The 23,938-nt window shown below is 37.3% G+C and overlaps 2 protein-coding genes across 6 annotated transcripts in view; one reads left to right on the top strand and one right to left on the bottom strand.

The window, feature by feature from the left end:
• Nucleotides 1–14,787, top strand: part of LOC131151623 (uncharacterized) — a 29,155-nt gene extending 14,368 nt beyond the window's left edge. For all 5 annotated transcript variants that reach the window (XM_058102891.1, XM_058102895.1, XM_058102894.1 and 2 more), the window contains exon 11: nt 14,098–14,787. In XM_058102891.1, the coding sequence (XP_057958874.1) occupies nt 14,098–14,394 (297 nt within the window). In that variant the 3' untranslated portion in view covers nt 14,395–14,787. The remainder of the gene's footprint in view (nt 1–14,097) is intronic.
• A 618-nt stretch (nt 14,788–15,405) lies between these two features.
• The window catches only part of LOC131151622 (DDB1- and CUL4-associated factor homolog 1), a 48,919-nt gene continuing 40,386 nt past the window's right edge, over nt 15,406–23,938 (bottom strand). The window contains exons 12-14 of the mRNA XM_058102890.1: nt 18,996–19,114; nt 17,241–18,861; nt 15,406–16,333 (exon numbers count right to left, since the gene is read on the bottom strand). Of these exons, the coding sequence (XP_057958873.1) occupies nt 15,647–16,333; nt 17,241–18,861; nt 18,996–19,114 (2,427 nt within the window). The 3' untranslated portion in view covers nt 15,406–15,646. The remainder of the gene's footprint in view (nt 16,334–17,240; nt 18,862–18,995; nt 19,115–23,938) is intronic.

Raw genomic sequence — 23,938 nt, 5'->3', positions numbered from 1 at the left:
CCTAGAGTAGGTTGGGCTACATAATTCATTGTTTTCATTCGTCCTGTATCCTTCTCTAAGGATAAGTTGAGTCTCCATGCTTCCAGTTGTGAAACAAAATTATGAGTAGCCCTGGTATCCACCATAGCATGGGTACTCTTCCCATTGATCCTCAAGTCCACAAACATCAGTCCTTTTGCTTGTGTGACTTTTGGAGCTTTCACCTACTTTTCCAATGCGCTCACCTGATGCATTGCACCCACCCTCGGGGCATCCCCCTTTTCAGCATCGCTTTCCACCACTTGTCTCAAAGTGGAAGCTTGTAAGGCATTGAGGGATCTCTTGTGTGGGCACTCCATAACTCTATGAGGGCCTCCACACAAGTAGCATGAAATTTTACCCTTTCCCTTGGGTGTGTTAGACCCTTGAGACGATGAAACTTCCTTTGAAGTTGATGCCTTATAGTCGCCCCCCACTCTTGGGTTTGCCCTTCTTGAAAGACTTTCCACTGTTTCCCCCTCCGCCAAACTCTTTGGACAAAGCGGTATTGTCACCAGTGTAGTCAGTCAAGCATTCCGCTACAGCTTGTGCGGTGGACAGTCTTGAACTCTTTGCCTATGAAGTTCAGTTCTTGCCCACGACTTCAACCCCTCAAGAAAATAGAACAGCTTGTCCTTCTCCGACAAGTCCCTGATATCCAACATCAAAGTATAAAATTGTTTCACGTATACCCTGATTGACCCAATATGCTTAAGGTCTCTCAACTTTTTCCTAGCATTGTACTCAATGTTCTTAGGAAAGAATTGGGCCTTGAGTTATCTCTTCAAGTCTACCCAACTATCCGCTACACAGTGTCCAGTTTCAATTTCATTGTACTTGGTACGCCACCACAGTTTGGCGTCACCAACCAAGTACATGGTCGCAATATCCACTTTCACCTGTTCTAAGGCCATCCTCGCAACGCGAAATTATTGCTCCATATTAAAAAAGAAGTTCTCCAACTCCTTGGAATCATGGGCACCCCCTTACGTCTTGGGTTCTGGTACCTTGGTCTTGCTAAACCCCGGAGTGTTGGAGTTTCTCATAGCAAGAACCACCAGATTCATCTTTGCATCTAGATTAGCTATCTGCGACTACAAAGTTTTCAGCTATCAAACTTGTTTGATGCTTTTGTGATCCCATCACTTCATCAACAAGTTCCCTCAGTTGGGCCACCTCTGCGGCCGCATTGTTGGCTGTTGTCTCAGCCTGTGCTTCCAGCACGCTGATCCTTAGCATTGGTTGGTGCCATGGTTGCTTACCAAAGCTTTCCCAATCTCACAATGAAGGTAACTGAATTCACGTAGTAATTCACCGAGTTCTGATACTAGGTGTCACGGGCCGACTATTTTCATACCTTTGTGAAAAGACCGTGCAGTGCTAGCTAAAGCATTCTTGCTTAACTAGTCAACCTGTCGTTTACCACAAGTCATCCACGAAACACTTTCATTAACATTCAATCAAACATCAGCGAAAGCAGTAATTAATTATAAAAGCAGTGGCAAGCAAGCAGTAAACATTGAAGCAACGCAATTCATTAATAACACCTCCGTTAACATTGTGTGTTTAGAAAGGGAGGCAAGTAGGCTAAACACGTTGACAATAGTTAGTGAATTTACAAGATCGATGAACACTCACCCTCCCCTAAAGAGTTTTATATGCAAATATCATCCCGACACTAAGAAACATCAAAGTGACCAAGGAGTCATACTGCCTTATTTGGCATACAAAGAAACAACTAGTAGAAAAAAAACCTACACTAGTATTTACATGATGGGAACCCATCCCCAACGCATGAGACAAGCGGTCATAGGCAAACATAATGCCCTGAATAAGCTAGGATCGTGAACACCAAATATTTTTATTTTTGGCACCAAATATTCTCATTTTTATTCCTAACCATCAACCCTCATCCCTTATCAAGGGTATAGGGCACCATCAAGTGATATAATGTTTGCAAGATATTCACTGAAGGTTAACTTATATTTCATTACTCGCAGCAGGTTACATGACAAGAGGGGAGTGTGAATAAGAACCTACTTAAACTCAATGTCACAAACCGAATAGCCACCAACCATTGAGTTGATGCCAACAATTTCCATCTCATTCCCCATTCAAGATTGAGAGATCCACTCTGATACCAACTATCATGGATGTGGAGTTCTCAATGGCCAAAAGGAATCATTCTTGCCAAAATCCCCCCAAAGTAATCAATGAGTCACGGCCGTGCGGCGGCAAGACTACACCAAGTCCAGCCCAGCCGTATACATCCTTATCCAAGGAAACCCTCCAGTGTCCAACCTAGGGGTCAAATCTCACGACACGATAGCCCTTGAACCATCTACGGTCATCACTAGGTAACCTGGTCTCAAATGGTAAGGGAAATAACTCACATTCTACCAATACTAAGGGTAACTCTCATCCCTTTAGCACAACTGGGGGCCTCAGATGATACTTGCCCAACTATATAGTCGACAACTAAGGACTTACATCCAAACTTCCAGACTAAGAGTACTCACGCAATCCTATTCCCAAATGGATCGTCTGTGAAGCTCCCAATCCCACATGGAAGCCCAAAACATCCCTCAAGGAATGTCAATAGCCCACCCTTGAGCACTCTTAAGGATTGCTCACTTAGTATCCATCAAGATACTGAGGGAGGTAGGATGCTCACCTAGTGTACCTCCAAGGGTCATTCTCCGAAGTATTCTTAGTCACATATGAGTAATCACTAGGGATCTAATAATCATACATGTTAGATTCGAGAGCACCACAATCAAAACTATCTGGACCAACCATAACGTCACTGAGACATAACGAAACAATCCCCGTGACAACAGCACAGTCGTATCCAAGTGAACCGACCAATACCTCCAACTCAATAATCATACACACCAAAACCATGTGTTATGGTCACACCATAGCAGAACTCTAAGACCCCAATACAATGCTTATAACTTCAACTAACTATTACTAGTCCAAACACACAAAAAAATAAAATAAAAAAAGAACTTTTATTATCCAATACGTACACCAACTTCAATTGGTTGTCTACATGCATTAGAATGGAAATTTGGACCAAACATCAGCTTGTAGTGATTCATGAGAATTACTTTCACTAATGCTATAATAATGAATACATGGCGGGTCATGGAGAGAAACTGAGGGAGGACGGGATAATGAGTAAATTTGCTAGAGGAATTTACCTTTATAATTCTTGAAATTAACAGATTTTTCGAATTTCCAAAGGGAAAAAGTGGAGAACAGTTGAAAATGGTTGGGCTGATAGGAATCAGTTGTAGGATATTTGAGAAGGTTAAATTGAAAGCAAATACTAAGAACTATTTGGATTTAAGACCTGTACTATGGGTACTGATATACAAGTGTTGCATGGTGAAGTTACACAATTTGGTCTTTGTGGAAGATGATAGTTGGACAATCGATTCGCTGTTGGTAGTGAAATGCATGAGTATGAGTTCAAAAGGAAAAGGGTAGGACTACATCTAGAAGGAAAAAATGATTGATCTTGGGAAAAATGTGAATTGTTTTGCATTTTTTTTTTTTTTTTAATTTGTGGAAGGAATATTGGTTGTATTTCTTGGAATTCAAAATTTCAGGAGAGTAATGTACAAGATCTACAATGGTTTAGAGCAGAAAAGGTTGTTTAGGTGGACATATGTGGTCCACGAGGGAAAAGGTGGGATCCGGGGGCATATATGGGATCTTGAATTTTTCCAAGGTAGTGGAATGGTAGGATTGGGAGCTATTCTAGGAACCAGGGTGCAAAAAGATGCGCTAGTTCTGCAGATATACGAGTAGGATTGAGTGAGGACTTCTTGTTCTCCTTTTCTCCTTGTTTGTAACTATTTCTTCTTCAGCTTCTTAATAAAGATTCTCTATCCAAAAAAAAAAGTATAAAGATAATTGCATTTCATATGCTTTAGTTTTTTAGCCTTTCATTTCTTTCTAATATTTCTTTTTACAACTATTTTTTTTTCTTTTTCCATCTTTTAAATTAAAAATTTATGTATTTTCTTTTCTCTTGGGTTTGTACGCATGTTTTGCCTCTTCCATCTCTTCAAGAATCCATAAAAAACATAGAAAGTGGGGTATCAAAAGCAGCTCCCTTTAGACACCCCATTTTGGTCCATGATTTTTCGAGCCCATAGGCATTTTAATTTATGAATTTAGAGCCCTTACTCAATTTGTGCAGTAACCCATATTGGTGGATCCTTATGGATCCATATTTGTGTGCATTGAATTTAATTGTGGTCATAAATTTCCACTAAATTGTAGAAATTTCCACCACACTCAAAATAAAAATGAAATTCAATTTCAGTCTTACAAAATTTCCGTGAAAATTTCCACAAATCATGCAAAGTTGATTGAAATCTCAAATTTTTGGTTTTTTGTTTTTTGAAAATTTGACAATGGTACAAATTTTCCTTCAAATTGAGAATTGAGATTCAAAACACAAAATTGAAATTTCTCTCTTAGTGACTTATATTTTTTAAAAGTAGAGACTAGCAAGAACTTGAATGATAACTTTCAGATTTTGAAATTTTATGCAAAAATTGGTCTTAGGAATTAGTTATGACATTTTATTCAAACTTCTGTGTCAAAATAGTTTTTTTTTTTTTTTTAAGTCGGCAAAAGGAGAATTCATTAGAAGGGCACCAAGGGGGTGCCACTCGTTTACAAGCAGGAGAGGAGAGGAAAAAACAGAAGAGAACAATCAACTGTGTCACAATATATCCAAGATATTGAAAATTAAATGGGTGTCCAGCATGTACCGCCCACTAAACCACAAAGAAAGGCAAGAGAGCTATCTATCCTTGACGATTTTGGGAAAAGTAAAGTTCCTTTATTAGCTCTAGCATTTCTTTCTCTCCATGTAATCCAATGGTGAGGGGAATCAAAGAGAAGGCTTTTTTCCTTTTGTTATTTGCAAAAATACCTTTCCAAGCCCATATTTCTTTTACCACAAAATTCAGCAGTGATCCAATGTTGTCCCAAAATAACAGTGGTCAGATTCCACAAAATCCTGGTTCAGGGCAATGGAGCAGAAGATGCTCAACTGTGTCAGCATCAACTTTGCAGGGAAAGCTTCTGTTAACCAAGGTGAAACCCCTTCTTTGAAGATTATTGAGTGTAAGAATCTTCCCCAAAGTTGACTCCCAAGCAAAAAGCGACTTTGGTCGGTGCAGAAATCTTCCAAATGGCTTCCAAGGGAAAGCAGGTCTGGCCTTGGAGCGCCTGTCCAGCTCCTTTTGTTGAAGGAGCTAACTGTGAAGTAACCTTTTTGTTGAGTTTCCATAAGGGCACATTCAAATTACCCTACTGGGGACATTTCTATATAAGTGGCCATAAAAATCAGCAAAAGAATCAAGCCCCAATCATGGGCATTTCAAATAGCAGGGATGTCTGAGGCTGCCCCGTTGACGGAATGGTCCGCATATGTACTCACCAGAGCATCTTTGTTAAAGGAGCTGTTGTGCCAACTGAAGGTGCTGTTCCCATTTCCAACATGAAAGTGGATGAGTGAGAAGAAATCCTTGCTTCCCTTCCTAATTTATTTCCAACCACTGGCCCCATTGGTCTGCCTGTGCCTCTCTCATTGGAAATCCACCTGTTGTGATTGTGGTTGCATTTTGAAGGAATGACCTTCCTCCAAAATAACTCCTTCTCGTTCATGAATCTCCACATCAACTTGCCCAAGCGGGCTTTGTTGAAGAGAGTGGGATTTGAGACCCAGATGACTGCTTGGGGTTTGTTGCCAGACAGCATCCCATTTGACTAAATGGAACTTAAAAAACCTCCTGTATCTCCCTAAAGAAATCTTTTTGAATGTCTTCCCATCTCTTTGCTGTAGAACAAGGAATGGGGAAGAGGGGCATCGTAAATTGGGAAGTTGGAGAGAGTGCTTTTGATGAGAGTGAATCTACCACCTTTAGAGGTAGTTATGCTTCCAACCTGCCAATTTTTTTTTTGTTTCAAATCTTGTAACTTTTGCACCAAGAGGGAGTTATCCAAAGGAAATGTCCCCAACTTAGAACCCATGATACCATCCATGAGATTGCCGTCGTACACATTTCCAGCGGGAATGAACTTACTCTTTCCCAGATTGACTTTCTACCTTGAAATTGCTTCGAATAAGAAGCATCGAAGATTAAAAATTTGATGAGCTTCAACCTCGCAGAAGATCATGGTATCATTGGCTAAGAGGAGGCGAGAAACTTCCAGCTTCCTACCACTTCCTTCCACTGCCCTTTTAAGAGTCTTGGTCTCCAGGCATTTTGCTACAAGAGGCTGAGAACCTCCAGACATAGATGAAAAGCAAGGGAGAAAATGTAATCCCCTAGAGGAGTGAAAAAATCTTGAGAGGCAGCTATTGATGAGAATTGAGGACAGAGTGGGGATGCACTGCTCCATCCAATTGCACCATAAGCTTCCGAAACCCATTTCTTTTTAGGACGCATGGAAGGAAATCTCAGCAAACATGGTCAAGAGCTTTTTCCATGTCGAGTTTGCAGGAAATTCCACCCTTTCTAGCTCTAGGGTGACTATCCACAATTTCCAACCAACAAGGGCAGATCCATTTTTGCCTTCCTTCAAAAAAGGCATGTTGATGCTGCCCTATGACTTCCAGAGTTGCTTTTTTCAGTTTAATTGTGAGATCTTGGACAAAATCTTGTAAACACTGCCCCGCGTACGTGTCAATGATGTATTTTATTTGTAATATTTGCTTCAAAATCTTGCATTATTATGTATACTAACAGTTTCTGATGTTTCATTTTTTAAAAAACAGACCATGGCTTACTACAAATTTTTATCATTTCTGAAAGTTGAAATCAAAATTGACATCAACATCGATTACGTACTTTCGAAGCATTGAAACTTTAGCCAAAGTTAAATTTCAAAACCTTGAATATAATGGAATTCATTTATTTGCCTCAAGTGCAATCTTGGAATTAAATTTGTAGAGTGAAAAAAGGATCCAATCTTGTGGTAATTATGGAAACACATTGATTTCACATTGGAAAATTGTGTTAGAAAGGGAGGGAAAGAAAGGTGAAAGTTGGTAGCCCCAACATGCGCAGCAGCTTTGTTGCACGCTTGCTAGTTGCTGCCAAAGAGAGGACTGAGCAACTTATGGCACTGTGTTTCCTTCCTGCATAATTTCATCTTCTTGCTTGTACAAAGGGTAGTAGGAAGGCATTGATAAAGCTCTCCTCAATTGGAATATATGAGGGGTTTTGGTTGTTGGTAAGCATCAAGCTATTAGAGACATCATCCTTAGGTCCTCTCCTAGCGTCATTTTGTTGCAGGAAACTAAGCTCCATGTGATAGGTGGGAGTGTATAGGAGCATTTGGGAATTGCACTTTCAAGATTGGGATTTCTACCTTCTTCTAGAGCATCTTGGGGTCAGGTGGTGATTTGGGTTAATAGGTGCACTCCCAGGGTCAACATTCTCCTTGGTTCCTTTATTCTTTCAATTCTATTTTTGGTGCACGTGGATCTACATCGGAACCTCCACTAGTTTAAAATTCTCTAATCACATCTTCATCTGCCATTAGCAATCTTATTGAAAGATAGAAATTGTATTGTCATCTCCTAAGCCCATAAACCTTGCCTTCTACTTCCAACTAATCTCCTCCTTCACAACAAATCCTCCATTTCATTTTTAAGGTACACTTTTCTCACCCCCTAATCTGCCAAAGGGGAACCCTGATCCTACAAGGCTACAAATGAGTAATTTCTTTTATCTCCCTTAAAATACTAGCCTTCTTGACCCTCTCTCCAAACACCTTTGCATTCCAAACCTTTAAACCTAAAGATGTAGCAAATTTTTCATGAATCTAATTCCCTCCCAACTTGGACCAGGGCATTTACCCCCAACAATCCTCAATAGAAGGGGGAAAAAAAAAGGTGAATAAACAACATACTCTTTAACCAAAATCGAATAGGGCCACACCTAACTTTCAAAGATTCTAGGATGAGAAGAAAGTGGTCAGAAACAGGCCTAACTAGAATATCCTGTGATAAATTATGATATTGCTAGTTTTCTAGGAATCTTTATTCAGTGGGCAATAGTTGTAGGCCAATTATTGAGGGGTTGGAGCGATGTCCTATTTAAGAGGACGATGGGGTGTAATTAGAGAGACCTTTCAGCTGTTTTGGGATGTGCTCAATTATGGGTTATTGAAAGTTTTTCAGGAATTTCTTGGCAATTGGTAATTCCTCAAAATGAGTTCCACTTTCATCACTTCAGCTCCCAAAAAGGATCGATCCATTAAGGGGAACAATTTTAGGCCTATCAGTTTGACTACTATGTATATAAGATTACTGTTATGCTTGTGGGTAGGTTAAGGGAAGTCTTGGCTGATGTTATTTCTAGCTCTTTAGTCTGCATTATCGGTGGACAGATTTTGGATGCTATTCTTGTAGCAAGGGAGGTTGTTAAAGATGTTATGAGGACTAAGGGGAAAGGTCTTGTGTTTAAGTTTAATTTTGAAAAGGTGTGTGGTAGGATTAAGTGTTTTTTTCTGGATTGATTGTTAGGAAGAATTTAGGTTGAGATGGTGAGGTTGGATTAGGGATTGTCTTTCTTCAGCTTCTTGTTCAGTAATTTTTCATTGGGCACCTAGGAGTTGGTTTTTGGCTTCTAAGAGGGGTGAGGCAAGGGGATCTGTTATCACCTTTTCTCTTTATTCTTGTTGCAGATCTCAAGTAGAATGATAGATAGAACAATTCCATGGGGAGTGATGGGATGATTGTTTTGCATCTGCAGTTTGTTGATTACTAGGAGGCTTATGAGTTAGTTTAGATGTTGAAGCTTAACTTGGGTAAGTGTGATTAAGCTACTATTGATATGGGTCGACGTGATTCATAGGTTTGCTACTCTTGTTGGTTGGGGTATTCTGCTATTGTCTTTGACTTACCTAGGTGTATGGTGTACCTTCTCTAACTCTCTTTAGCATAAAGGAATCAAAAGTAAATTTGGTTTATAGTTGAATGGATCGGATGCTAATATTGGAAATAGAGTTCCTCAAGAGAGTTGCAGAGTTTCTTATGTTTTCTGGGACTTTCACTTTGGTAGGAATCTCAATGATAGGGAAGTCAAGGAGCTTTTGTGCTTCTTAGTTTGTTGTATTCTTTTCCTCCTTCCTATGATGTGGATGGTAGGATTTAGATTTGGAGGCTTTTGACTTGTTCCCTTGTAAATCTTTTTGTTCTTCTTTGATTCACTTCTCAAATCCCTTGTCGTTGGCTAATTTTTGTGGAAAGCTAAGGTCCCCCCCTGGTTAAAGCCTTTGTGTGGATTGGCTATTCTTAATAGAGTTTGACACTAACAATTTGTTGCAGACTAGAAGATCACACAAGGCTTTGTCTCCTCATGTTTTTGTGATGCATTAACAGTGTTGAGTTGTTTGTTGATCTGTTCCTTCATTGTTCTACTGCCTGGAGCTTATGGAATAAACTTTTTCGTATATTGGGTGTTTTTGTTCTTACACATTGGAGAATGTTTAGCTGACAGCACATACAGATATTTAGAGTGAAAGAGGATGCAAGAATGTTAAAGGTGTGCAGTTATTTCTATTTCATGGTTAATTTGGCTTGAGAGAAGTGCTTGCATTTTCCACATCATTTCTGCCTGCTAATTTCATATGGAACACAATTAAGGGTTTGTTTGGTATCATTGCTTTTTTGTTTCTATTTCTATTTCGGCACAGTGAAGAAACAGATTATAAGGATGTGTTTGTTTATGTTGCTGGTTTTCTGTTTCTTTTGTCAGTTTTCAACTGTTTACGAAAAAATTGAAAATCAAAATTTATGGTTTTTAGATGTTTTGGCATCATGTAGCCATAAATTTTAATATCCATAAATAGTTTTTTAGATTAAATCATTCATTTTATATTAAAATTAAAATAAGTTAATCATATGAATTTAAATTTAATTAAATGAAAATATACACAAATTTTTTAAAAAATAAAAAATATTTTTTATTATTTTTCAATTATCATGTACAATAAGATTGTTATTGAAAAGTAAATTTTTTGAAATATAACAATTAAATAAAATAATTATAAAATATGCATAAATTTTTTTAAAAATTAAAAATCATAAAAGCCAATTACAAAATATTTTAACTATTTTTCTATTGTCATGTACAATAAGATTTTTATTGAAAAATAAATTTTAAAAATATAACAATTAAATAAAATTATTATAATAATTCTTTATTTTTATTATAGTATTTTTTTAATTTATATTACTTTACAATTTTATTATTTTAATCATTTTTTTATAATATTATTTGATTTAAAGACGAAAATGAGCATTTTTTAATTGAGCTTTTAATTTGTTTTAACTTTTCAATATTAACCAAGCAGGCTGCTGGTTTCTGATTTTTAATCTTTGTTTCTGGTTTTTAGCTTTTGTTTCTGGTTTTCATTTTCGTAATTTTTGACAGTGATACCAAATGACCTCTAAGTCTTTCCTCATCACCTTAGGCCTTCTCTTTTGGATGTTGTGGGAGTACTCTGGTTTCTCTTATCTACAGCATGATTGGCTGGCATTGCTAGCTTGATCATTCTTATTTTTTTTTCTTTTTTATTTCTTATAAATAAATATATATATATATATATATATATTGTTTTTTCCAGAGGATTCTTGTCCTTGCATATTCTTTCCTCTATAAATAAAGTTCTTTTTTCTCTCTCTCTCTCTATATATATATATATATATAGTTTTTTCAAGTGGATTCTTGTCCTTCCATATTCTTTCCTCTATAAATAAAGTTCTTTTTTCAATCCATAACAAAATTCTTACATGATTTTCTGTGGCATTGTCCGTGCTTGTTGGACCTTTTAACTCTAGGATTCCTTAAACCCCAACCTGGAATACCTCTTTTGTATATAAATCGTGTCCTAGGGTGCCAATTTGATTCAATCGAAAACTGCTGCAAGGGTTAGACTACTAGATTGAATAGTGAAAAGAGTTGGGAGAGAAGCAAGAAGGGTTTTTCATGAGGTTCTAAGGCTTCATTGTATCTACTTTAGGGTTTGCAAGTTTCATTGTTTAATTTTAATTGTGCAGTGCAATGTTTTAAAAGGCTCGCCTTGAGGCTAGCCTCAAGGAAAGGCATGCCTCAAACGCCTTGAGGCTCAATCTAAAATACCAAATTTTAAAAAGGCTAATGCATTACATGCTGAGGCTTACGCATTTTTACAAAAAGCACGCCTTTTGCGCACCTTTTTAGTTGAGGCTTGCGCATTTTGGGTATGTGATTTTCAAGTTAGAATTGGTTAGAAAATTTTAACTACATGTTTGTATAAAAGGAGTGTCATAATATGAGTTTATTTCTAATACTCTTGAACCTCGACCTTTCCAAAATAACTGAGAGTTATATCTTACATCATGAAAATAGTTTGAACTTTGTAATGATATAGCTATCTCTTGTCATGATTTATGTCATGTATTCAAGTTAGCAATTTTTGAATGGACAACAAGTAGTTTGCAAAGTATATCTAGTTTTTATTTTTTACATTATATTTGTCATTTTCTTAATTTTTACTTTATTTTAAATATATATAATTTATTTAATGCATTTTTATCTTAAAAACAAATTCTCAAAAGGCTTACCCCCGAACACCTTAATGCTTACGCATCGCCTCTTAGGCGTTAAAATGCCTTGCCTTGCACATTCGCCTTTTAAAATATTGGTGCAGTGGATAGGAGCATGCCTTGGAAATTTATTTCCAATATTCATCATGTTTGATTTGAATGATGAATTTAATTATTGGATAAATGGAATAACATGCTTGAAGATTTTGTTGATTTACAATATGCATGATTGTGTTTGAATGAATTAGTGATCTTCTCCTTCATTGAAAAGTTCGAAGCATCAGCACTCCAAAACCCCTCAAGTATTGGCATCTGACATGGAACTCCACTGATGTGATGACACACAAATCTGATACATGTTAGAAAATAACTTCATTCATTTTTCTTTAAAAGACATGTTCAAGACGCTCATGGGCACCTTTAGGACACTTTTGGGACATTTCCAATCTTTCTAGTGTTTCATACTTTTTGTTGTTGGAACTGTGTTTTTTGGGTTTGTTATTTGGATTTGTGTTATTATGAATTTGATTGTACTCATGAATGTTAATGTGAAATTATGAACTGTGAACACAGTCGATGCATGCGCATGAAATATACTAGTGAACTTTTTTTGATAATGATACTTTATATTTCATCTTTAATTTATTTTACTGAAATATTTTATATTCAGAATGGAAAAAACTAATACTAAATAAGCCTAGATTTATATATATATATATATATATATATATATATTTTCAATTGATTGATGTTTTCAAGCCCTATCTTTTTTTTTTTTTGGAAGTTTTGCAGCCCTATCGTATCTAGGTATCATAGGTTTTTTCTCTCTCTCTCTCTCTCTTTCAAATTGCCGTATCGTTGTGTGAACTTCATGTTGTGTCTGTCGTATGTTATTGTCCATGCTTCCTGTTGGGCTTTTGTGGAGCCTAGTTGTGTCTTAATTTGGATGACGACCCGACCTCCGTTTAATTAGAGATTTCTATCCTAAGGCTTAGTCCATGGAGCGAAGGCTTGGGCCGTGAGGTTTTTGAGCCCATTCAGAACGGAACCCTAGGCGCAACATATAAAAAGGGTGCTTTCGGGTGATTAGGTTTTTGAGTTGTTGTATCCGCGAGAGAGAGCGAGAGCGAGAGAATTGTATCGCCACACTCTCTGTGCTTTCTTTTGGATAATATTGAAATCCCTGCAACTCCGTGGACGTAGGCAAAATTGTCGAACCATGTAAATATTGTCTTGTGCGTGTGATTGAATTTTTTCTTTGGCGTTATTCTTTCTCTATTTGTTTCTCACAAGTTTCGGGAATTTGTTCGTATATTCCTAACACTTCCTAGGTTGGAAGTATAAATGACTAAGATCCATTCCAAATATGCAGTTGGGAGGCAACTAGGAATATTATTCCCAGTGTAATCCCATAATCCACAATCGATATTTCTCTATGTTATTATTTTTAGAAAATTGATTATTTTACCTTAATTGGTTGAATGATGAAAGCATAAATTTTTTTTTGTTAATGTGCATGTAATTCCATTGGTCATTTTGGTTGCCTCTTCATGGAGGCCTTTGATCTACTAAGCATCTGATTTCCTATTAAAAAAGGATGACAACTTCAGGATTTATCTTAAATGCAAACCCACTATCAATTGCCTATTGTGTTTTTGAGATTTATATTTAAACAACACACCAAGCCTTCCCCTACTCCTTATACCGCCACAACAGTAACTAGCTTCCTCTTCCTAACCATTGAACTATTTGGCCTATGCTGCAAATGCCTCATGCCCGTCCCTTACTTCTACAAGTGATATACATAAGTTACTGCGAATATAGTCATTCCTTGATTCATCTTTTAACGTTATATTAATCTATTTTGCCCTACGTGGTTTAATTCTAAGTATTATTGTGTCTCTATTAATTTCAATTATTATTCACAAGTAGAACCTCCCTATGTTGTGCTTAGCTTTATTGTTTAATTTTAGTGATTTGGTATATTGTGTGCTAGAATAGAATTTTCATTATTTTTTATGCATTTCTTGTTCTAGTGAATTAGGGGACTCACATGCTATGATTTTGGATGTTACTTTGCTTAGGTTTGGCGTCTTAGTTCAATTTAATCAAAATGGGAATAGAAATTGTCACTTGAAACAGTTTTTTAGCTTTTCTGGAGTGCTTTAATTTTTTGTCATGGAATTGATGGTGCCAAATTGTCATAAATAAGAGCAAATGGGGAAATTGTCACTGCAGCTTGATTGGGGATATTGCACACTGTAATAATGATTGTTAGACTAGGTGTTGAAATGAAATAACTCTTTTATGATGTTTATCCATGTGCCTCCTCTTACCTCCCCTTTTCCCAGCTACCGTTCTACAGTCTTATTTTGTGCTGTTGGAAGGGCCATGCCCTGGGGTTATAATTTGTGCCTGAGATTTAATTTGATAGGTCCTCTTGTTTGTAGATTGTAAGGAAATCAGAGGCTGCTGCAACATCAGCACCAGCTGAGCTTGCTGGAAAGCCGCAAGCACAAGTTTCTCACATCAACAGAAAGGCTGCTTCCAAGAGGCCATATTCTAGTTCTCATCTACAGTGGCGCAGGAATGCTGTCTCTGCTCGATCGGAGCCATCAGCCTCAGCCCAAATCGGGGATAAAGGAGTTGTTGCTTCTTCCTCCCAGCAGCAGCCTTCAAGTTCACTTGCGACTGTGATGACCAGCGGAGCAGCATCTTTATCCACAAAGACCTCGACCCCTGCCTAATTTCTCTGATGATATATAGAATTACAGAACATTCTTTGATCCTTGACTCATTAGGTGGTATTGATGCTCTGTTCAATGTTGGCATAGTAATTGAATTAGTATGCCTTCAATCTGATCTTGAATATTGAACTTTGAGTTTTTTTTTGGTGGGGGGTGTTGAGCTGATTTTTGCGTGAATCAGCTTCTCTTTTGTCAGTTGAGCTCATTCTCCCTTCCTGTTGTTTCATTGGCAACTTTTATAAATTGTACGGTAATTTGAAGGGATCCCTTGCTTCTGATCTTGTGTAACTCGGATTTGTCAAAATACATAGTTCAGGTTACATAGCAACTGTATTGTACAGAGCTGCATGTTACTTGATTAATGGATATGAAAACTCCCGAAAATTTTATTCACTGAATTTTGCATTCGGTCTTTAATATGGTACAGCCAAAAAAGCTCTGATAAAAATTTTTGAAAAAAAAAAAATCTCAGAAAAAAAATGTGAAAAATCTATGTATTTATGAGTCTACATTTTGATCTTAAGTTTGTATTTGAATAAAATTTAATGTAATTGATATTATATTCTTTTCAAGTTTGCAGAAAGTCAAATCTGATGCTTTTTTGAAGACTAATTGGTTGATGAATATACTCAGTAGCTGCATGCACGGGTGGGGAAGGAAAAAGAACCATCTAAAGCATTTCATTATTAACAGGCTGTGAACAGATGAAACAAAAACCCTGAAATGATGCTTCCATTGGCAAGCAATTTTCTCAGTGACTCCCAGTTCAAAAATCTGGGTAAGATATGCACTTCCTCGGGAATGAAAAAAAATCAATCTCCCTTTACTGTATCAGCTGTGCTACCGGAGGCTTTGGAAAAGTCGAAATAAGAGAGCACTCACTTGGGATGGGCTTACTACTTAGATGCTTTCAGTAGTTATCCGCTTCACACTTGGCTACCCAGCGTTAATCGGCATATCTAATTTCAATTAAGGGTATTTATGCAGAAAATTGCTAGAGTTTCCATAAAATTTTGAAACTGGGTTGAGAGACTGACATTACTCTAGATTGTACAACAATTCAGGAATGGCATGACATTGATTATGATGTAGGGAGGGAAAAAAAGGATTCAAGCAATGTATAGCCTAACATGCGGACATGAATTTTAACCTCTCCCTCTCCCTCTCCCTCCCTCACTAAAAATAACCAAAAACCCATAAACAATAATTACATCACCGGGAAATCTGACCATAAAGAAAATGTTGCGGACGTTTAGAAGCCATAACCATTGCCAGCAAAATCCTCTTCATCACCGCTACTAAAAGATTCAGCCACTTGGCTATCATTATCGTCCTCATCACTCTCTGTTTCAATCACCAATGTCCCACCTCCTACATCCATCATGAAGTCCCCATCATCTTCATCATCATCATCTTCAAGGTCGCTTACACTGTCTTCGTCATTGCTCATATCATCAGCATCACTTTCACCATCCCCATCAAAGTCGGGGCCTAGCATTTGATCTCCATCAACATCTTCATCATCATCATCCTCTTCCTCACTCTCAGCATCATCAGGATCAGAGTCATCATCAGTTGGCCTCCGCCGACCAATTTCATAAACTCTGGCTGAAGAAAACATTTCCTCCTGATCATCCATTGTAACCAACCCAACAAAGGAATCGGTTGGTTCAGTTGCAAAATCAAGAACACAGCGATCGACAGGAATAGTGGCAATATCAGAGTAGTTGACAGCATCCACCGTGCGGAAAGCAGCAAAGAGTGAATGTTTGACACGACGGGTATGAACTGCAGAGGTAATATCCTCAAGATTTCTCCTCAAAATGGCATAAATAACATCTCCACGAGCATTAAATGTTATAGCAGTTTGGTCCAAGGAAGGTACACTTCGAAGCAACCTGAACTTTCGAAGATCCCAGACCTCAGAGTTTATAATCACCTGTTTGAAAAACAGATATGTATCATTTCAACAAGGAAAAATTAAGGAAAACTCTAAGAATCTTTTTAAGGCTTTTTTAAGTAAGCTTGTACAAATATACAAGAAAATTATCTTAGCATGCATTTCTTATGGTAATAATGTTAGCATGCTTGCATTTGAATAGAATGGAAAATCACCAGAAAAGAAAATTGGGTACAGCTGATTTGTTTTCAAACATCACATCACTTGCGTCATTCACAACCAACGAAAAAACAGGAGAAAAAAATAAACCAAAAAAGGGAGGACATGAGGAAGGGAAAAAAAAGGTTTTAAGACTAGAGTAAAACTCAGCTTCAGCCTTGAAACCCAGTTCATATAGTTTTTTGTGGTGATTATAATATCCTGGTTTATCGTAAAGTTGTATATTGAGACATTATTATTATTATTATTATTATTAATACTACTACTAAATTTTTGGTAAGCTCGACAGGGGGAAGGGGGCCTGAGGACAGAGGGGGCTCTATGCTGTGAAGTGAGAAGTCAAACCTAGGCCTCTGGCCTGGGCCAGGAGCAAAGGTCAGCACCGTATCTGTGGGCAGCCACACTCAAATGATGATTTTAAGTCGTATTTATGGTGCAATTATTCAATGGAAATTGATAAATTTATTGATTTTGCAAGAGTTCAACAGGCTATCCCAATATCTGGTTGAAACAATTTCAACAGTCCCCACTTGTGAGTTGTGTGGTGATTTACCAGGGATGCATCAATAGGTGGATGGCAATGTTTTCATCCCCCAGGTTTGATGCCCACCTGGGTGGGTCCAAATGGCTTGCCCAGGTAAGAGTTCCAGGTCATTAAAAAAAAAAATAAAATAGATTTAGAGTATCAGCAAACACTAACCAATTACAATGGTAGGGTTCTGCATACCTCATTCCCAGCAGGATGAAATCCGCCACCCCCATAATCTGTAAATTGATCAAAGCGATGAACAGGACCAGAGCCACGCCGATCCCATAATACCCCATTCCAAAGCAGCATTGTGTCTGAAGGACTGAAGTGCACATGGGAATATGCATGTCCCCGCCCTAGTACTGAATAAACTGAAGATGTGTCTGTCAATTTCAATTCCAAATTACAGGTCTGAACATCATACAAGAGAATTTCCCGACGAGATTGGTCTGCTGATAGAGCTGCAAATGTAGTCCCAGAATTGCTAAATTTTGCAGACTTGCACCAGTCAAATGAATGACTGGGTCCATCTGAAACTGAAGATGCATCCCATAATCGCACATCATGGGAGCTAGAAGAAAGCACTAACTGGGTCTCACCAAAGAGATACGACTGGACAAGTGTTAATGGAGACTGGTGGCTCGTGCAGCTCTCCAGGACATTGTTACTGTTGGAATCAAAAATTTTCAGCTCTCCAGAGTGGCAGCCAGATGCAACATGGGATGAGTTCCCAAGAAATGTCAGACAAGTCAAAAGGGCACCATCATCCCGACAAGTTCGCCATGGCTTGAATCTGCTGTAGACAAATTGGCGATCCCTACGATATCCATGCATCCCACCACACAAGCTTCTGAACTCACGCGTGCTAAGTCGGGCTGTTACGTTTAACGGCGCATCAAGGCTTCGTCTTGGTTCAGGACAAATATGTGGATGCAAGAGAGAAAGTGGTGGTAACGTGGTTATAGGAGCCGGGCACTGGCGATGCTGGTGTTTCAAATACTGAACAACGAGAGAGTCCAAGGTTAACCGCTCTGTGTTGCTGGAATGTGGGTCATTTGGAAGCCCTAGTAGGAAGGTGGGTGTCATCTGACCCACATGAGAGTGTCCGTATTGGTTATCATCCAAACTATCAGTTAGTGCAATACATGGCACTGATCGTCCACATGGCTCTCTAAGAGAAGACGCTGGCATAGAAAATCCAATTGCATCAGATGATAGACCACTTTTACGTGCAGTAATGGGAGTAGGGTATACCGGAGACCGAAATCCATGTTCCCCAGTATTGAGTCGCTTCTTTGATGAGGCCAAAACACCATCCTTCGATTCCATCAACTTCCGTTTCATTGGCAATAGGATAGGTGTCTTACATAGGGACTCCATATCCAAATTAGATTTCGATGTGGTTACTGATGGAGTTTCTGGCAAGCCAGCAGATGCAGAAAACTTGTTTGAAGTACTTCCAACTGGTGTGGGGGGATCATGGGGTTGAGATTGGTTTCTAGACTGAAAACTGAGACTAGATGAGAAAACAAGAGGCTTCTTCTTTGAAGAGGACACAGCCGAATCACACTTCATTGATCCAAAATCTTCATCCCTTGTAGCTACCTTTGATTTGTCAGAGAGAAAACCACAAGGAGTACGACCAAATGGCCACTGAAGTTGTACTGGTGAGTTTTCTTGTGCAGAAGCCTGGTGAGCAAGAGATAATGGAGCTGCCAAGGATGGCAAAGGCGCCATCTGGGCCTCTTTTAGCAGTGTAGCAGCACTTGTGGCTAAACCAGATGCTTGTAGGTGTTCATGTATCAGGAGTAAAAGCTCCCTGAAATATACAAGTACATCCAAATGCAGGAATGCAAACAAAGAAACAGACAGGAAAGAATAAATGCATTAGTTCTACACATTAATAGTTGTAATCAATATTGTGGTAACATGAATTGAGAAAGTACTAAATACCTGGAATGATAAGTAATAGGTGTGGCAGCAGCTATAGCTGCTCTCTCTATGCGCCTCAACGTAGGGGTAGCAGCATCAGTAGCTGCTAATGTACTTGCACGCCCTGAATTTGTAACAATCTACAGCATACAAAAATGAAGCAATTAAATTTCCTGTAGTTCAACAAATTAAAATTCAAAGATTTGCTAGGTAATGATATTTCATATGGTTGCTCATAAAGAAGATCCATAAAAAGGTTATTGCTACAGAAGGCATCTATAATATTTTGATTATGTGAAGTTTGAGAGTAACAACTACTTTGATTGCTCTCAAATATTAGGTGAACTTTTCTAATTTTGGCTAGTTAAAACGGCATAGTGATAATTCCTTTAGCAACCTTATCCCCCAAACCCCAAACACAAGATTATTGTCATTGATGTTGATGGCATTATTATTTATTTGCATGTGCACGTGCATGCATACATATGTTTTTCTTTTGTAGTCAGATGGGGTGAAGGATGGAGATGGTAATGAATCAGTTCGGGCTGGGTTTGTGCTCAAAATCAACCAAGTCCACCCCAACAGCCAACAGGATTTAACCTACCATTTTCTTCAAATAAAAGCTAAAACATCAGGATTGAGGATGCTTGTGCTCAAAAACAACCAAGCCCAGCCTAACAACAGGCTTTAACCTAGTACTTACATCATTTCAAAGCTAAACCATCAGGACTGAACATGCTTTACTACGTGCTAAACAAAAAAATTAACTTCATAGATCCAAGCAGCTCCTTTTATTGCTAAATGATACAGTGCAGAACCAGCGAAGCATATAATTGTTATCTACATGCCACTATTATTATCTATCAATTTTGTCACTTCCCGAGTCCAAGCTTAATATTCAAAAAGTTTATCTATGAGTCTAGTTCCAAAGTTAGTTTATGAGGCATTTAGAGTCGAGAGAAGTCAAGCCAGTTGCGGCTAGTATTGTGTTCAGATAAGTTATCCTGGCTGTGAAGGAAACCCTTAGGCCTCAACTAAATATGGCTACCCACCTGTGCTTCATAGATAAGTTACTCTGGCTGTCAAGGAAACCCTTAGGCCTTGGTCGAGATCATTTCTGTTTTCATTGCTAAACAGTGAAAAAAAGAAGGTTTTGACAACACATTTGTCTACTAGTTTTCTGTCTGCTTTTGCAAAAACTGAGAACCAAATTTTATGGAGTTGATGTGGCAACCGGCAAACTGATACTCCATTACTTTAATTTCCAAAATTGATGATTGTTGATTAAATCATTCATTTTATACAAAAATTTTAATTAAAATTAAAATAAAATGACCATGTGAATATAAAATATAATTAAAAAATAAAAACATACTAAAGTTTTTTTTTTTTTTTTGGGGGGGTGGGGTTAAGCAGCAGCAGCAAACCTTAAGTCTCGTTAGGTGGGGTTGGCTATATAAATCTTTTTCCGCCAATTCACACGATCAAGGGCATTGTTCTTGGAGCTCTAAAAATTGAGTTTAAAAATATAACAATTAAAAAATAATAATTATGATTATTTTCTACTTTTATTATAATATTTTGTAATTTTTATTTTTACATTTTTATTATTCCAATGCATTTTTTTTTTTATTGTTGTTTGATTCAAGGATGAAAATGATTATGGGTTCAATTAAGTTTTTAAATTTGCTTTAGTTATGGGAATGTAAACCAGCTAGGTTTTTTTTTTTTTTTTTTTAGCTTTTTGTTTTTACAGTTTTCACTTCCACAAATTTTAACAAAGATACCAAAAGGCCCCTTAATTATTGGCACTAGAAGGAACATGTTGGTTGATAAAATGGGTAATATAGCAGTAGCAATTCTATAAAGAATATCAATGGATAGATTGTGAAAATATTAGATGCAGGATAACTGGTCGTAGGACTTATTTTACAGCAAGATACACGGGTCTAAGAAAGTTTGTTAGTTAGTATTGACAGCAGTAGTTGCAAAAAATCTGCTTGCTGTTGAAGTGGAAAAATTGAAGCTTGAAGTGGTGAACACCCGTAATCCCACATTCTTTGATCCAATAAAGGGAAACGAGTACTCATGACAAGGAGCTAGTTCTAGAGATCATGAAGTGTGTGTGTTTAACAAATGAGGAAGATAAAATGCCAGTCATAGTTTTGATTAAACAAATAAACATGTCATTAAAAATGAGGACTTAATAGAGCTACCATGTACTTCCTCAATCAAATCAAGTAGAACAACATGATGATCTTGGTACATTTGTTTATCCTAAAAATATAAGTGGTGTTGCAACAAAAGCAAGTTGCAGTACTAATGTTGACTCTATTCCCATGAATGGCTTCCACAACAAGGCTTTTGACCATCATAAAATTGTAGAAGAAATAAACTTAGTAGTTGTTTCTACCAAGAAGATTCAAGAGTGAAAAAAATAAAAAATAAAATTCAGAGGCCAAGTTTGGAAATGTGCAAGATCTTCAATGAGCTCAAGGTGAATCTGCAAACACAAGCTAAAAGAATCTGCAAATCACCATAGTGACTTCGGAAAGGATAATGTGAGAACTTGGGCTGTGAATTGCAGTCAATAAGACGAGCTCCTAGTGGGTAAAATGTCCAGTACAGTTACCCACAAATGAGAAAGTGTGGCAACAAAGTCAACTGAAGTGCAAGAAAAGTGGAAAACAAAGAAAAGAAAATGATACTTTCAATTTCTAGCTATTTGAAAAGGAAAGCTCAACCATGGGAACTCCTCAATAAGCAAACAGGAGCTTATGTCGAGTGATGCCAAGATGTGTAAACCTTTAAGGGCCCATTTAGTTTTGAAAATCATTTTCCATTTTCCAATTTTTAGTTTTTCGAAGAACTATAACAATTTTAGCTTATTTTTTAATTTTTCAAAATTTGTATTAGAAAGGTAGAAAATAAAGAGTTCATTTAAATGTGCAAAATGCTTTTTTGTATTTTATTTTTAAATTTTAAAATAATCACAAAAAAGACAACTTGTTTTCCAATTTTTCATATTTGATATAAGGTAATAATTGGAATCATAGATTTTGGGACTTGAATTTGGATTTGTGTGGATTTAAAAAAAAATTTATACATAATCCACACCAACTAAAGCTCAAGATCAGAATCTATGCAAAGAGTTGGAAATCTAGAAAAATAATGAAAAAATGTTTTCCAAATTATATATATAAATTTGGAAAATTGGAAAAATAAGGTGGCATTTTTGTAGTTATTTGAAAATTTAGAAATAAAAAATAAAACTATTTTCGTAAGCAAATAGAGCCAAAACTGTCATTTATTTATTTCATACAAATGTTGTAAAAAAGAAAAATTAGCTACTTTTTTGTAATATGTTGGAAAACTAAAATGGAAAGTGAAAATTGTTTTTCAAAACTAAACAGTCCCTAATGATTGCAACTCACACAGAGGTGAGTTTCTTCTAGGGGGGGGGGGGGGTGATGCAGTGCTGAAACAGTCGAGCATCAGTTAATATTCCCTAGAAGTCAATCCACTCTTTCCCTTGTTAGTTGCAATAAATATAATATCTTGATGTAAATATTATGGTCTAGTGAATTGTATCATTTCCCAGGTCCAAATTTATTATTTACAAAGTTCATTCATGAATAATGATGATCCTAGTGAAGTTATGAATGAAATCTTTTGAGTCTAGAGAAGTCAAACCACCTACAGTCAGTAATAGTCATTATCGCAGGCACATAAATACAAGTATTAATGTACTTGTCCGTACTTTAGTCCAAATAATAAAGAAGCAATACATAATTTTCCCTTGCCATTTTCTTATCAATTGCAAGATTTTTCCCAAGATCTTGAAGTGTGGATTGAGGATTCACCCAATGGCACCTTCCATGCCCTCCAATACTGCGTTTCTGAGCAGGAGGATCTCTCATTGTGTTGTGAAATCCTAATCTGTCAGATTTCTAATCTGACAATCCACAGGCTACTTGCACCATACACACTGCATCACTAAATCATGTTACTCTTCTAATGTAGGACAACAAGTGGGCATTAGGATGGATCATTTCAACCCAATTCGGAGATGAATGTCAAAGAAGAGGGTCAATTTGATTATTGGGTCTAAACCCAAATGTACTTAGTTAATTTTAGTCGTTTATTATGTGCGTTTAGTTTGTTAGTAGCAGGATTATGTGTTTTGGGCATTTGTTTGTAATATTTGTGAATTTTAAGGGTGTGTTTGTAGTTTCATGTAGCTTTTGGGGTATATGTGAAATTTCTTGTGTTGTTGGCTTTCTCAAAATAGTGTGTGAAGCCATGTAGAAGGGTGTTTGTTGATGAATTTGAATTGAAAGTAAACATTACTTCCCCCTTGAATCTCCTTTCTTCTCTCTTCCTTCTTTTTCTTCCCTTCTCATCTCCTCTACCTCTCCCAAATTATATGTTGGCGTGAATTGATGATGCTGTCCTGCATCACTTTCCAACTTTCTTTCCAACATTTAAAAGGAAAAAGACATAGGAAAGCAACCCAAATGCAATTCTGTAACTTATTAGTAGATATGCATAACCCAACCCCCAAGAAAAGCAACCAACAAACACTCAACTCTGCCTGTGTGTGTGGGGCAGGGACTGAGAGCACATATCTATGGACAGCGGACCATAGAAAATGCTACAAAAGCCAAGCTGTGTTGCACCTACAGTGCCTTGCCTTGAAGTAAGGCCCACAAATCATACTTCTTGAAGTTTCCTTCCCACCCGCCCCCCCCCAAAAAAAAATTTTCTCTTCCCAAACAAAAGAAAAAAACAAAGGCATTCCCATTGTGCTCATTACAATGATCTCCATATCCCCCATCATGACTTCATATTTTCTAACAGCCCTCCTCTTCTTGGTTCTTGCTCTTTGAAAAATAAATAAAGCTATGGCCTCCTTGACCCCCTTCAAATGAGAGAGAGAGAGAGAGAGAGAGAGAGAGAGAGAG

This window comes from Malania oleifera, chromosome 3 (genome assembly GCF_029873635.1).
Source record: "Malania oleifera isolate guangnan ecotype guangnan chromosome 3, ASM2987363v1, whole genome shotgun sequence".
NCBI lineage: Eukaryota > Viridiplantae > Streptophyta > Magnoliopsida > Santalales > Ximeniaceae > Malania > Malania oleifera.
The sequence above is the reverse complement of the archived record's forward strand: the minus strand, read 5'-3'. Positions and strand labels throughout refer to the sequence as shown.